This window comes from Lepidochelys kempii, chromosome 4, assembly GCF_965140265.1.
Source record: "Lepidochelys kempii isolate rLepKem1 chromosome 4, rLepKem1.hap2, whole genome shotgun sequence".
NCBI lineage: Eukaryota > Metazoa > Chordata > Testudines > Cheloniidae > Lepidochelys > Lepidochelys kempii.
In genome coordinates, this window is record NC_133259.1 from 141,133,915 (window position 1) to 141,147,899 (window position 13,985).

Genomic DNA, 13,985 nt, shown 5'->3' on the forward strand with positions numbered 1-13,985 from the left:
TCTTACAACAGTGGCCAGTTCCAGGTGCTTCAGAGGGAACAAACATAGCAGGACAATGATTGAGTGATCCATCCCCGTCATCCTGTCCCAGCTTCCGTCAGTCAGACATTTAGGGACACCTGGATCATGCAGTTGCGTCCCTGACCATCTTGGCGAATAGCCATTGATGGACCTATCCTCCATGAATTTATCTAATTTTTTTAATGCAGTTAAAATTTTGACAATGAGGTCCACAGGTTGACTCTGCATTGCATAAAGAAGTACTTCCTTATGTTTGTTTTTGTGACGAAGTGGGCCTGTTCTTAATGTTTCCTCCGAATATTGTGGGGGTGCCTCAGTTTCCCCTATGCAGTTCTTAAGTATCTAGGGGGTGGGGTAAGGGTGTATGATCATTGCAGAGCCCTAGAGGGCCGGTGTGTGCAGGAGTCTGGACACAGAGAATGGCCGACACCCTGTTTCCTGGCAACTGATGGCCTGGGCCCTTCCCCCCTGCGAGGTGAGAGCTAAAGGGTTGGAGAACAAAGGAATCAGGTGACCACCTGGCCCGGGAAAGGAACAAAGCCCAGAGGAGGAGGGGCTGGAGGGAGTTTCAGTTTGGGGCTGGCTGGGACATGGAGTGAAGTGCAGACGTGGTTGTCTGGCTCACTGCCCCCCAGAATGGACCCAGCTGAGGGGTCCCGTTCTCTGCACCTGCAAGCTCTCTTTTAGACCATGTTCCTGTCGTCTAATAAACCTTCTGTTTTACTGGCTGGCTGAGAGTCACGTCTGACTGCGAAGTTGGGGTGCAGGACCCTCTGGCTTCCCCAGGAGCCCTGCCTGAGCGGACTCGCTGGGGGGAAGCACACGGTGGGGCAGAGGATGCTGAATGCTCCGAGGTCAGACCCAGGAAGGTGTGAGCTGTGTGTCCTGAAGACAGGCTGCTCACAGAAAGGCGACTACCCCAGAGTCCTGACTGGCTTCATGGGGAGCAGTTCCAGAGCATCGCCCGGGGACTCCGTGACAACTGGTGGCAGCGGTGGGATGTACTGCACCCCGTGGATGGCGCTTCCTGCAGTAAGTGACTGGGGAGCAGTAACACGAAGGGGGATTGCCGAGGACCAGGCCTGCTGAAGGCTCGGAGAGGAGCGGTTTCGGGGGGCGGTTAACCCCTGGGAGTGTGTGACCAGCGAGAAGGACTGTGCAGTAACAGGGTTCCCCTGGGGATTGCAGCGAGCAGTCCAAGGGGCGGAGGAGTCTGCAGCTCGACCCTGGCAAAGAGGTGGTGACCTCGAGAAGGGCTGGCACACTAGGGGTTCTCCCTGGAAACCGTGGGGAGCTGAGAACACACGGGCCTGTGAGTCCACAACACCTTGGGAGGAGCGGAGTGATGGCCTGTCCCCGTCTCCTTAAGAAGGACATTGTAACCCTGTGCAGAAAGAGAGGGTTGAGTGTTGGAAAGTTCACCAAAGCAGAGTTAATCGCGCAGCTGGAGGAGGATGACCGCTCTAAGGAACAGATTCCTGACCCCCAATGGGGCTATAGCAGGATCTGGGAGCAGCTGGAGTGGGAGCCAGGCATCCCCAAGACTCCTGTCCCCGACCAGACGGGGGTCTTCCATCCGGGGATCGGAGATGGACGGGATTGGCGCTGAGTCCGAGGGAGCAAGAGGACTGTGGGAGACAGCGAGAGCCCGAGAAAGAGCTGCAGAAGCAGCAGCAGCATGAACTGGCGGTGGGGGAGCGGAGAGGCCTAGGGGACCTCCCCGGGGTGAGTGGGGATAGACCCCGGGGGGCCAGTTCCGCAGGGAACCTCGAGACTAAATTGCTGCCCCTGGTTAAGGAGGGGGGGATGTGGATGCCCACCTCACTGCCTTTGAGCAGGCTGGCGATTTGAACCAAGGGGACCCTGCGGAAAAGCCCCGGTGTCTAGCTCCCTTGCTGGGTCCCAAGGCCACAGACTCCATCAGCCAGATGGGTGGGGAGGTGGACACGCTCCCACTCCTGACCCCAACCTATATGTCTGTGTGGAGTTTCCTGGGGCCAGGCCCCTCGGACCCCCAGTGGGAGCGGAAGGTGATGGTCAATGGGGAGACATTCCTGGGGTGGCAAGATCCTGGGACAGAGAGAACTGGTGTCAGGCCCTGGGTGGTGCAGCCTCAGATGCTGAGGGGCTGTGTGAGCTGGGTGAGGGTCCCAGGGACAAAGCCCCTCGCCTTCCCTATGGTCCAGATCCCTGTGCAGACCCAGGAGGGGTGGGGCTGGCTGGTCGTTGGGGTGCCCCAGGACACCAGCTGCGAGACCCTGTTGTGGGGTGACTGTGTCTCTTTGGGACAGGATCCAGGCCGTTCCTGTAACTGCCAAGGGTTTGAATTTGAATCCAGGGAACCAATCGGCGGAGAGGGAAATGGTCAGTGAAAATGCAGATGACCTGGCTGGCAGCAGGGAGGAGCTGCTAGGCTCAGGATACCTGCCTGCCTGTAACCAGACCCCTGGGGCTGGGTGAGACAGAGAGATGCTCCCTGCCCCCTTGCACACCAGAGAGGGGGCTCAGGCTGGCTCTGATGCATTGAGGAAAGCAGTGGCCTGCCCCACTGGGACAGCAAGGGCAGCGCTGAGCACAGTGGGAGCTGAGACCCCAGCTGAGTGGGGGGAGACACAGGCAGGGCACGGGATCTGTGGGGAGTGGCAAGGTGCTTGGTAAGGAAAGTTTGGATGAGCCTAGGCAGCCTTGTGATCTGATGGCTGTGTCCAGTCAGCAGGGTGGGAAGGCGAGGAGAGTGGAAGATGAGAGTCCCTGGACCTTACCTGTTAGCTGGGTGGAGAATTGGGACAGTGAAGGAAATGGGTCTCTGTCTGTCAGGGGTATTGACTTGCCTATGGAGGGAGCTACCCTGATCTCCAAGCAGTTGTCTGTGACCAGCCTTGTGTGCTGGGACAAAGGGAATGAGATCCCAACCTGTGTGTCTGGTAAAGGAGAAAGTGTGTCCGGCTCTTCTTTGTCTGTGGAGCAGACAGAAGGGGCCTTTCAGCCTGTGATGGTTGAGGGTCGTGCAGTTGTCTCAGAGCTGGTTCTGGATTCAGCTAAAGCCCAGGAAGGGAAGGGTCCTAAGTTTCTGTCTGCTCGGGAGAATGGCCCTGTAACTAGGTCGCATCCAGTTAGGGTCTATGTAAAATCCCAGAGACCAGACAATTCTGGTGCTTGTATTTTGCCTGTTGCTAGTGTGTTGTTGGAAAGGGTGGAGCAACTCTGTCTAATCAGGGTGAGATCCTAGCCAGGGCACAAGGAGAGCATGAAGGTGTGTGATTGTGTTACCTACTGAGGGTGTGGAAACCTGTAGCAAGAAGGAAAAGATTCCTGAACTTGTGTGTGGCAAAGGGAAGGAGAATGCTTCTAACCTTTTATCTAGGAAGTCTGTAAGTTTGCCTCAAAGGGGATTGTGTAGGAATCCGCCTGATGGGCCAGAGGTGATTCTGGATGTAAGGGAGACCCAGAAAGAGTCTGTTGTTGCTCAGGAAAGTGTTCCCCTAGAGCAAGCCCTAGGTAAAGAGGGTAAGAGCAGAATTTCTGGGAGGGGTGAATTGTTGCATAGAGAAGCCCTAGGGAAAGGAATCCTCATGGAGTCTTTGCAAGCAGTTTACTGCAACTGAAGGGTGTGAAAATGATTTAATCAAGAAAGTTTCAGTTCCTAACAGCCAGAAATTTTCTGTTGTGAATGGATCCACTGACTTTCCTGTTGAAAGATCCAGTGTGGAGAGCTTTGAGAAGGTCTCAGATGGAGTGAAAGCTGTTAAGAAAGGTACACCGTCCTATAACCAAGTGGCTGTGTTTGGCCAGCTTGTTGGGGAGACAAGGTTGTGGAGAAAGGGATGTCTCCATGCTAGTTCTGTAAGTGAACAGTATGTGGCCCAGGTCAAGATGTGGGCCCTTAACCAAGAGAGCCCGAATTGCAGCCCTCCAGACTGGAGCACTCGGAGAAAACCCAATCCCAGTTTGACCCCCTGGGGTTTTGGGGTGGCCAAAGGGCATGGGCTGCAGAAACCTTCCCACATGCAGCCTGCTAGTGCTATCGACCACCCCCGACCTAAGGGAGGGCGTGAAACTGGAAGGGCCTGGTGTAACTCCTACCAAGGAATGGGAGAGATGCTGGGGCATCCATGGGAACGTTGGTGGCTTCGAACTTCCCCAGGTCACCGGGTAAAGTGACCCCGCTCAGTTCGATCTCGAAGGGGGGAGAGATGTGACGAAGTGGGCCTGTTCTTAATGTTTCCTCCGAATATTGTGGGGGTGCCTCAGTTTCCCCTATGCAGTTCTTAAGTATCTAGGGGGTGGGGTAAGGGTGTATGATCATTGCAGAGCCCTAGAGGGCCGGTGTGTGCAGGAGTCTGGACACAGAGAATGGCCGACACCCTGTTTCCTGGCAACTGATGGCCTGGGCCCTTCCCCCCTGCGAGGTGAGAGCTAAAGGGTTGGAGAACAAAGGAATCAGGTGACCACCTGGCCCGGGAAAGGAACAAAGCCCAGAGGAGGAGGGGCTGGAGGGAGTTTCAGTTTGGGGCTGGCTGGGACATGGAGTGAAGTGCAGACGTGGTTGTCTGGCTCACTGCCCCCCAGAATGGACCCAGCTGAGGGGTCCCGTTCTCTGCACCTGCAAGCTCTCTTTTAGACCATGTTCCTGTCGTCTAATAAACCTTCTGTTTTACTGGCTGGCTGAGAGTCACGTCTGACTGCGAAGTTGGGGTGCAGGACCCTCTGGCTTCCCCAGGAGCCCTGCCTGAGCGGACTCGCTGGGGGGAAGCACACGGTGGGGCAGAGGATGCTGAATGCTCCGAGGTCAGACCCAGGAAGGTGTGAGCTGTGTGTCCTGAAGACAGGCTGCTCACAGAAAGGCGACTACCCCAGAGTCCTGACTGGCTTCATGGGGAGCAGTTCCAGAGCATCGCCCGGGGACTCCGTGACAGTTTTAAACCTGCTGCCTCTTAATTTCATTGGGTGACCCCTTGTTCTTGTGTTATGTAAAGGGGTAAATAACGCTTCCTTATTCACTTTCTCCATGCCATTCATGATTTTATAGACCTCTATCATATCCCCCCTTAGTCATCTCTCTTCTAAGATGAAAAGTTCCAGTCTTTTTAATCTCTCCTCATATGGAAGCTGTTCCATATCCCTCATCATTTTTGTTGTCCTTCTTTGTACCTTTTCCAATTCTAATATATCTTTTTTGAGGTAGAGCAACTAGAACTGCAGGTAGTATTCAAGGTGTGGGCATGCCATGTAATTTTATACTGCCATGACGATATTTTCTGTCTTATTATCTATCCCTTTCCTGATGGTTCCTAACATTCTGTTACTTTTTTTGACTGCTGCTGCACATTGACTGGATATTTTCAGAAAACTATTCATGATGACTCCAAGATCTCTTTCTTGAGGGATAACAGCTAATTTAAACCCCATCATTTTTTATGCATAGTTGGGATTACTTTTTCCAGTGTGCATTTCTTTGCACTTATCAACACTGAATATCATCTGCCATTTTGTTGTCCAGTCAACCAATTTTGTGAGTCCCTTTGTAACTCTTCACAGTCAGTTTTGGACTTAACTATCTTGAGTAATATTGTATCATCTTTAATCTTTGCCACCTCACTGATCACTCCCTTTTCCAGATCATATAATAAGTTGAAGGGCACAGGTCCCAATTCAGATCCTTGGAAGACCCCAGTATTTACCTCTTTCCATTGTGAAAAACGGCCATTTATTCCTATCCTTTGTTTCCTATCTTTTAACCAGTTACCAATCCATGAGAGGACCTTCCCTCTTATCCCATGACTGCTTACTTTGTTTAAGAACCTTTGTTGAGGGACCTTGACAAAGTCTTTCTGAAAGTCCAAGTACACTATATCCACTGGATCACCTTTATCCACATGCTTGTTGACCCCTCTCAAATCATAGAATCATAGAATCATAGAATATCAGGGTTGGAAGGGACCCCAGAAGGTCATCTAGTCCAAACCCCTGCTCAAAGCAGGACCAATTCCCAGTTAAATCATCCCAGCCAGGGCTTTGTCAAGCCTGACCTTAAAAACCTCTAAGGAAGGAGATTCTACCACCTCCCTAGGTAACGCATTCCAGTGTTTCACCACCCTCTTAGTGAAAAAGTTTTTCCTAATATCCAATCTAAACCTCCCCCATTCTTATAGATTGGTGAGGCACGATTTCCCTTTACAAAAGCCATGTTGACTCTTCCCCAGCATAGTGTGTGTTTCTATAAGTCTGATAATTTTGTTCTTTTCTATAGAGGAAAGGTATGTTATTCATAGAATCCTTTATACAGACCTTAATTAGGTGGCCCTCAATTCCTACAGCAGAGCAAAACTGAATTATTGTGCACGCTCCCAGAACCCTGTGCTAACTCGCTACTGAAGTATGGGTCGTGGCTCCTGATTTCACATCATATCCTCAACTGCTGTGGCAGAGAAGTGCTGAATTATGCAGCCAAATTAACTAATTTCTTAATCAAAACCCTTCATTTCTATTGAAGGCAACCCAAAAATACGCCAGAAAATGAAGCTACAACTTATAGACATGACTGCTCTGCATCGTAGCAGAAGGACTGCAATTGGCATGTACAGGGCCACTGCAAAAGAGCAGAATGGAGGTTGGAGAAAGCAGAGAAAATGGAAAACAGCTGGGGGGAAATGGAGCCTTAGAGGATCAGAGGGTAGAAGGGACAATGGGAAGTCCTGGGAAGCATCTGGAAGGGCTGTGTTAGGGGGGCAGTGAGTACCTGCTGCCGATAGACTAAAATGCTTGCACACATAAAGAATAGACTCCCTAAGCTCCCATGCCCGGCATAAATAGTCCAGAGGGAGAACATGCATCTTCTTTGTGGTCTCCTTTATTCTGAACAAATAGATTTGCCTGGCCCACCAATACCTTATATAGAATGAGGTCATGTTCACCGTCATGCAGGGTTGTACCATCAGGTCTCATCAGCTTCACAAAGGCCATGGAGAAAATTCTTTCACTTTTGTCCTTAGCTAGGAGACACAAAACCACAAAGTCAGGGGACGTCTATTCAGGGAGAACAAACGATTATTTACTGTAACTGTGTTTCTTCAAATGTGATGCAGATGGGTGTTCCAGTTAGGTGTGCGCATGCAAGGCAGGCCTTAGGGGTGGGTGACCTGGGCAACTGCCCAGGGTGCTATGGTGAAGGGGGCATCGTGGGACTCAGGCCAGGAGGGGGGCTCTGGGCTGGGTTCTGGATGGAAGTGCCCCACCCTAGCTGTGACATGGGGCTACCCCTTGGGGATTTCCCCATTTTGCCTACACAGATATAACCCCATACAAAGGGGCCTGAGAGGGACTCCCTGTCTACCCCCAACCCCCATACACAGAGGGGGTGGTTGGAAGGGCACCCCCCACAATCATGAGAAGGAGGGACTAGCTCACATACACAGAGGGTGTTTGTTGGTGTGCATCCCCCAACATACAAGGAGCTTTATGTCTCCAGAATCAGGGATTGGCTTTAAATACAAAATTGTTTAAAATAAATAAAAAGTGGGATCCTTAATTGGCTGCTAGTTTTTGAGCATGCAAGGTTAATTTGTGCTCTTTGGGTGTAAGCAGCATGATGATGCCATCTTTAATTGCATGGCCCCATGCTATTCTTTTCCCACAGGTCACCCACCTCATTCCCTGTTTAGGCTAGCTAGATAATTGTTTGATTTGTTTCAAACATTTCAGAAAGAAAAATGAGAAAGGAAAAAATATTCATTCTAAATACATTCTTTATCATCAGGAATTACCACGTTAAACCAGTACCAAAACAGAAAATCTGTACCTGCATGTGGAAGAATCTTTATTTGCTTGCTAGTTTACAGGGATAGTGGTATGGCCGTTAATTATCTAGCATATGGCACAGAATTAGTCTACTGCTATTCACATTTTCATCAAGTTAGAATGTTATTAATACTTTTTATACCTAAAGAAATAGTTAAATACATTTTACCAAGATGCCATTCTTTTACTGTATCTCACTTTTAAAATAGTAGACAACCATAACTTTATAAGATAAACAGAAACAGCATTTAAAAACATTTTATAAAATTTAAACCACAAAGAGGAACTAGTAATAAATAATTGCATATATAGACATTACTAAGATTACCCCAAAATCAAAGCTTTTTTACTGTGAAGTTAAAGGCAGGGCATGGGAGTTTGGAGCAACACATACCTGTAATAAACTGTTTACTAATTCTAGATATTGTTAATTGCATGTGGATCAGGAAATACACTTAAACTCAAAGAAAAGGCACCAAAATACAAGGTCACCCACGGTTCCATTTTCCCTGTGCACATGCCAGATAATTTTGCCTAGCAGTATCCACAGGGAGGCGGCGTTCACGTCTTGGTGCCATAGCCCCTCCCTTGGCTAGATGAGATGGTGCCACCCCAACTCCCATCAGTCCCTTCACACTGAACATCAAGAGCTCAGACTCCGATGCAGAAGGGATGGAGAACGGGTTGTGGAATACATGTCTGCATCACATCTTGAGGAACCACAGTTACAGTAAGTAACAGTTTCTTCTTCTTTGAGTAGATGCAGCCATGTATTCCACTTAGGTGGGGCCCAGAGTCCACTTAAACAAGGACTGGAGGACTGCTCTACCAAAGTTGACAACTGCTCTGGATGCCGCAGTAATGGCATAATCGTTGTAAAGCGTATGCACGGACAACCAAGTGGTAATCCTGCAAATGTCCAATACTGAAATGTCACTTAAAAATACCATCAACACAGCCTGTGCCCTTGTAGAGTAAGCTTGCACCCTTTGAGAGGGTGTAGCTCACACTATTTTGTATGCAGTCTTGAGGCAGGAAGTTATCCACCTAGAGATCATCTGTGAAGAGACTATTTGCTCCTTCAGCTAGTCTGCTCAAATGGAGGTCCCATCAGAGCCACTAACACACTATTCTTCCTAGCATATGTGCAACGTGCCTCAGGGGGCACGTGACCAGGATTCATCACAGAATTTGGTCCACTGGTTGGATCGTTAGCTTCCCCGGCTCAGGGCGGGTACTGATGGGGAGTGCGATGTGAATGCTGATCCATGTGCCCCAAGACAGTACTGAGGTCCCACAAAGGAACTGGTTCTCTACGGGTGGGTGGAAAGGACTCCTTTCAAGAACCTTGCCACCATGGTGTTCGAAAATACTGATCTCCTTTTGGTGAGTGGATGAAACACTGACATTACAGCCAGGTGGACCTTCAATTAACTGAATGAAACAAGTACTCCATGATGTCCTGAATCCAAGTTAACATTGGTTGAACCCCACAAGCCAATCACAACACCAAAAAATTTTTCCATTTAGCCAAATAGGCCAGTCTGGTGGAAGGTTTCCTACTATTGAATAAAACCTGTCCAACAGCCTCCAAACATTGTTCCTGCTCCTCATTTAACCATGGAGCAGCCATGCGGTGATATAGAGAGAGCTGAGTGCTGGATGCTGACTGTGATGCTGAGTATGGAGGTCAGGATGAAGAGAAAGAGATATGGAAGGCTGCATTGAAAACCCCAGAAGGTCAGAGAAACAGCATTGCCTCGGCCATGCTGCAGCAATGAGGATGACTATGGCATGGTCCAATCTGAGTTTGAAGATTACCTGTGGGATGATTGGAATCAAAAGGAAATCATACAGGAGTGCTGATTCCCAACCTACGTGAAAGGTATTGGTCAGGGAGCCTGGAGTGAGGCCCCCTTAAGAGCAAAACAGATTGATCATAGGAATGCCCCACATTCCAAAGATGGACTGCAGGACACTGGACTTCAGACAACACTTGTCACTTAGGGAGAAATTCCTACTGAGGTGATCCACAAGTTGCTTCTGGGCCCCAGGTAAATGATTGACTACCAGAGTAACATCTCTCCGATGCAAAACTGCCAAAGCCTGATTGCTTCCCAACACAGCACCCTCGAGTGTGCTTCTCTTTGTCTGTTCACATAGAATCATAGAATATCAAAGTTGGAAGGGACCGCAGGAGGTCATCTAGTCCAACCCCCTGCTCAAAGCAGGACCAATCCCCAACTAAATAATCCCAGCCAGGGCTTTGTCAAGCCTGACCTTAAAAACTTCTAAGGAAGGAGATTCTACCACCTCTCTAGGTAACGCATTCCAGTGCTTCACCACCCTCCTACTGAAAAAGTTTTTCCTAATATCCAACCTAAACCTCCCCCACTGCAACTTGACACCATTACTCCTCATTCTGTCATCTGCTACCACTGAGAACAGTCTTGCTCCATCCTCTTTGGAACCCCCTTTCAGGTAGTTGAAAGCAGCTATCAAATCCCCCCTCATTCTTCTCTTCCGCAGACTAAACAATCCCAGTTCCCTCAGCCTCTCCTCATAACTCATGTGTTCCAGTCCCCTAATCAATTTTGTTGCCCTCTGCTGGATGTTTTCCAATTTTTTCACATCCTTCTTGTAGTGTGGGGCTGTAGCGAGGCGGTGTGGCTCCCGGACGCCCCGGAGAGGGTCGAGCCCCTCCAGACACCAGAGTGGGCGGAGCCAGGAAGCTCTGAGCCCGCCCCTCAGAGAGACAGGTGGTGACCCAGAAGTAGAAAGGCGAGCCCTCAGAGCTCACTAGAGGACCAGCTGCTGGGGAGGCCAGACGTAGCCAGCCTAGCCCGCGACCGAGAAAACCCCACAGCCCCAGGTCCATGCCAAGACTGGCTGGCACTGCCCTGCGCCCACCCACCTGGGGCGTTGCCGGCCCTGCCCTGTCCTGCGCCTGCCCGCCCACCCGGGGCGTTGCCGGCCCTGCCCTGCACCCGCCGCCCGCCTGGGGCATTGCCGGCCGTGCCCGCCCGCCCGCCCTGCCGCTTGTCCACTGCTCCGAGGAACCCATGGTGCTGGACCCCCCGGAGAACACTGCCGGGACCCAGGTACCAGAAGGAGGGGAGTTAGGAAGTAGCGCGGGGACAGCCGACCCTAGTCTGTCTGTAACTTTGCCAGAACCCATGTCAGTGTGTTGCGGTCAGGATCCCCACTGACCCGGCAGCCAGTCGTTTGCCGCTGCTAGGGGCCCTGGGCTGGGATGCGGTGGAGTGGGTGGGCCTGTGTCCCCTCTGCCATCCAACTAGTGGGTGGCCGTCTCCCCATCTTCCAGGTCCTTGGAGGACTGGGCTAATTCACACATGCTGTGTTGCTCAGCCCCTGCCAGAGGGCCTGAGCTATTGACTGTTTGTTCCCCCTGCCCTGACCCAGGGCCTGGCCTGCTAACAGTGGGCTATTTGCTCAGCCCTGCCTGAGGGCCTGAGCTACTGACTATTTGGTGCCCCGCCCTGACCCAGGGCCTGGGCCTACGGTGCTCTGTCCAGTTACTGCAAGGGCTGCCGAGGAAGACTCTGGTGGCCAGACAAATTCCCCAAGTTAACTGTGCGTAGCGATGTGGCTCCCCGCCACCCCGGATAGGGTTGAGCCCTGGCATAGCCCCTTTACAGAGGCCCAAAACTGGACACAGTACTCCATATGAGGCCTCACCAATGTCAAATAGAGGGGAACGATCACATCCCTCGATCTGCTGGCAATGCCCCTACTTATACAGCCCAAAATGCCATTGACCTTCTTGGCAACAAGGGCACACTGTTGACTCATCTCCAGCTTCTCGTCTACTGTAACCCCTTGGTCCTTTTCTGCAGAACTGCTGCCTAGCCATTCGGTCCCTAGTCTGTAGCGGTGCATGGGATTCTTCCATCCTAAGTGCAGGACTCTGCACTTGTCCTTGTTGAACCTCATCAGATTTCTTTTGGCCCAATCCTCTAATTAGTCTTGGGCCCTCTGTATCCTATCCCTACCCTCCAGCGTATCTACCTCTCCTCCCAGTTTAGTGTCATCTGCAAACTTGCTGAGGGTGCAATCCACACCATCCTCCAGATCATTAATGAAGATATTGAACGTAACCGGCCCCAGGACCGACCCTTGGGGCACTCCACTTGATACCGGCTGCCAACTAGACATGGAGCCATTGATCACTACCTGTTGAGCCCGACAATCTAGCCAGCTTTCTATCCACCTTATAGTCCATTCATCCAGCCCATACTTCTTTAACTTGCTGGCAAGAATACTGTGGGAGACGGTGTCAAAAGCTTTGCTAAAGTCAAGGAACAACACGTCCACTGCTTTCCCCACATCCACAGAGCCAGTTATCTCATCATAGAAGGCAATTAGATTAGTCAGGCATGACTTGCCCTTGGTGAATCCATGCTGACTGTTCCTGATCACTTTCCTCTCCTTTAAGTGCTTCAGAATTGATTCCTTGAGGACCTGCTCCATGATTTTTCCAGGGACTGAGGTGAGGCTGACTGGCCTGTAGTTCCCCGGATCCTCCTTCTTCCCTTTTTTAAAGATGGGCACTACATTAGCCTTTTTCCAGTCGTCCGGGACCTCCCCCGATCGCCATGAGTTTTCAAAGATAATGGCCAATGGCTCTGCAATCACATCCGCCAACTCCTTTAGCACTCTCGGATGCAGCACATCCGGCCCCATGGAGTTGTGCTCGTCCAGCTTTTTTAAATAGTCCCGAACCACTTCTTTCTCCACAGAGGGCTGGTCACCTCCTCCCCATGCTGTGCTGCCCAGTGCAGTAGTCTGGGAGCTGACCTTGTTCGTGAAGACAGAGGCAAAAAGAGCATTGAGTACATTAGCTTTTTCCACATCCTCTGTCACTAGGTTGCCTCCCTCATTCAGTAAGGGGCCCGCACTTTCCTTGACTTTCTTCTTGTTGCTAACATACCTGAAGAAACCCTTCTTGTTTCTCTGAACATCTCTTGCTAGCTGCAACTCCAGGTGTGATTTGGCCTTCCTGATTTCACTCCTGCATGCCTGAGCAATATTTTTATACTCTTCCCTGGTCATTTGTCCAAGCTTCCACTTCTTGTAAGCTTCTTTTCTGTGTTTAAGATCAGCAAGGATTTCACTGTGAAGCCAAGCTGGTCACCTGCCGTATTTACTATTCTTTCTACACATCGGGATGGTTTGTCCCTGTAACCTCAATAAGGATTCTTTAAGATACAGCCAGCTCTCCTTGACTCCTTCTGCTGAATTGGAATTAATTTGCAAACTAGATACAATTTAACTTAGGCTTGAATAGAGACTGGAAGTGGATGGGTCATTACACAAAGTAAAACTATTTCCCCATGTTTATTCCCCCCCCCCCCCCCGCCCTCAGATGTTCCTGTTAACTGCTGGAAATGGCCCACCTTGATTATCACTACAAAAGGTTTTCTTCCCCTCCCCCCCGCCACTCTCCTGCTGATAATAGCTCATCTTAAGTGATCACTCTCCTTACAGTGTGTATGATAACACCCATTTTTTCATGTTCTGTGTGTATATAAATCTCCTCACTGTATTTTCCACTGAATGCATCCGATGAAGTGAGCTGTAGCTCACGAAAGCTCATGCTCAAATAAATTGGTTAGTTTCTAAGGTGCCACTAGTACTCCTTTTTGCGAATACAGACTAATACGGCTGCTACTCTGAAACCTTCCCCCCTCATGTTATTCTCCCAGGGGATCCTACCCGTCAGTTTCCTGAGGGAGTCAGTCTGCTTTTCTGAAGTCCAGGGTCCGTATTCTGCTGCTCTCCTTTCTTCCCTGTGTCAGGATCCTGAACTCGACCATCTCATGGTCACTGCCCCCCAGGTTCCCATCCACTTTTGCTTCCCCTACTAATTCTTCCCGGTTTGTGAGCAGCAGGTCAAGAAGAGCTCTGCTCCTAGTTGGTTCCTCCAGCACTTGCACCAGGAAATTGTCCCCTACACTTTCCCAAAACTTCTGGATTGTCTGTGCACCGCTGTATTGCTCTCCCAGCAGATATCAGGGTGATTGAAGTCTCCCATGAGCACCAGGGCCTGCAATCTAGTAACTTCCATGAGTTGCCCGAAGAAAACCTCGTCCACCTCATCCCCCTGGTCCGGTGGTCTATAGCAGACTCCCACCATGACATCACCC

General features: G+C 50.4%; 1 protein-coding gene across 1 annotated transcript in view; it reads right to left on the bottom strand.

The window, feature by feature from the left end:
• The window catches only part of LOC140911001 (dedicator of cytokinesis protein 2-like), a 208,904-nt gene that overhangs the window by 109,104 nt on the left and 85,815 nt on the right, over positions 1–13,985 (bottom strand). The window contains exon 17 of the mRNA XM_073343213.1: positions 6,910–7,013. Coding sequence (XP_073199314.1) covers positions 6,910–7,013 — 104 coding nt within the window. The remainder of the gene's footprint in view (positions 1–6,909; positions 7,014–13,985) is intronic.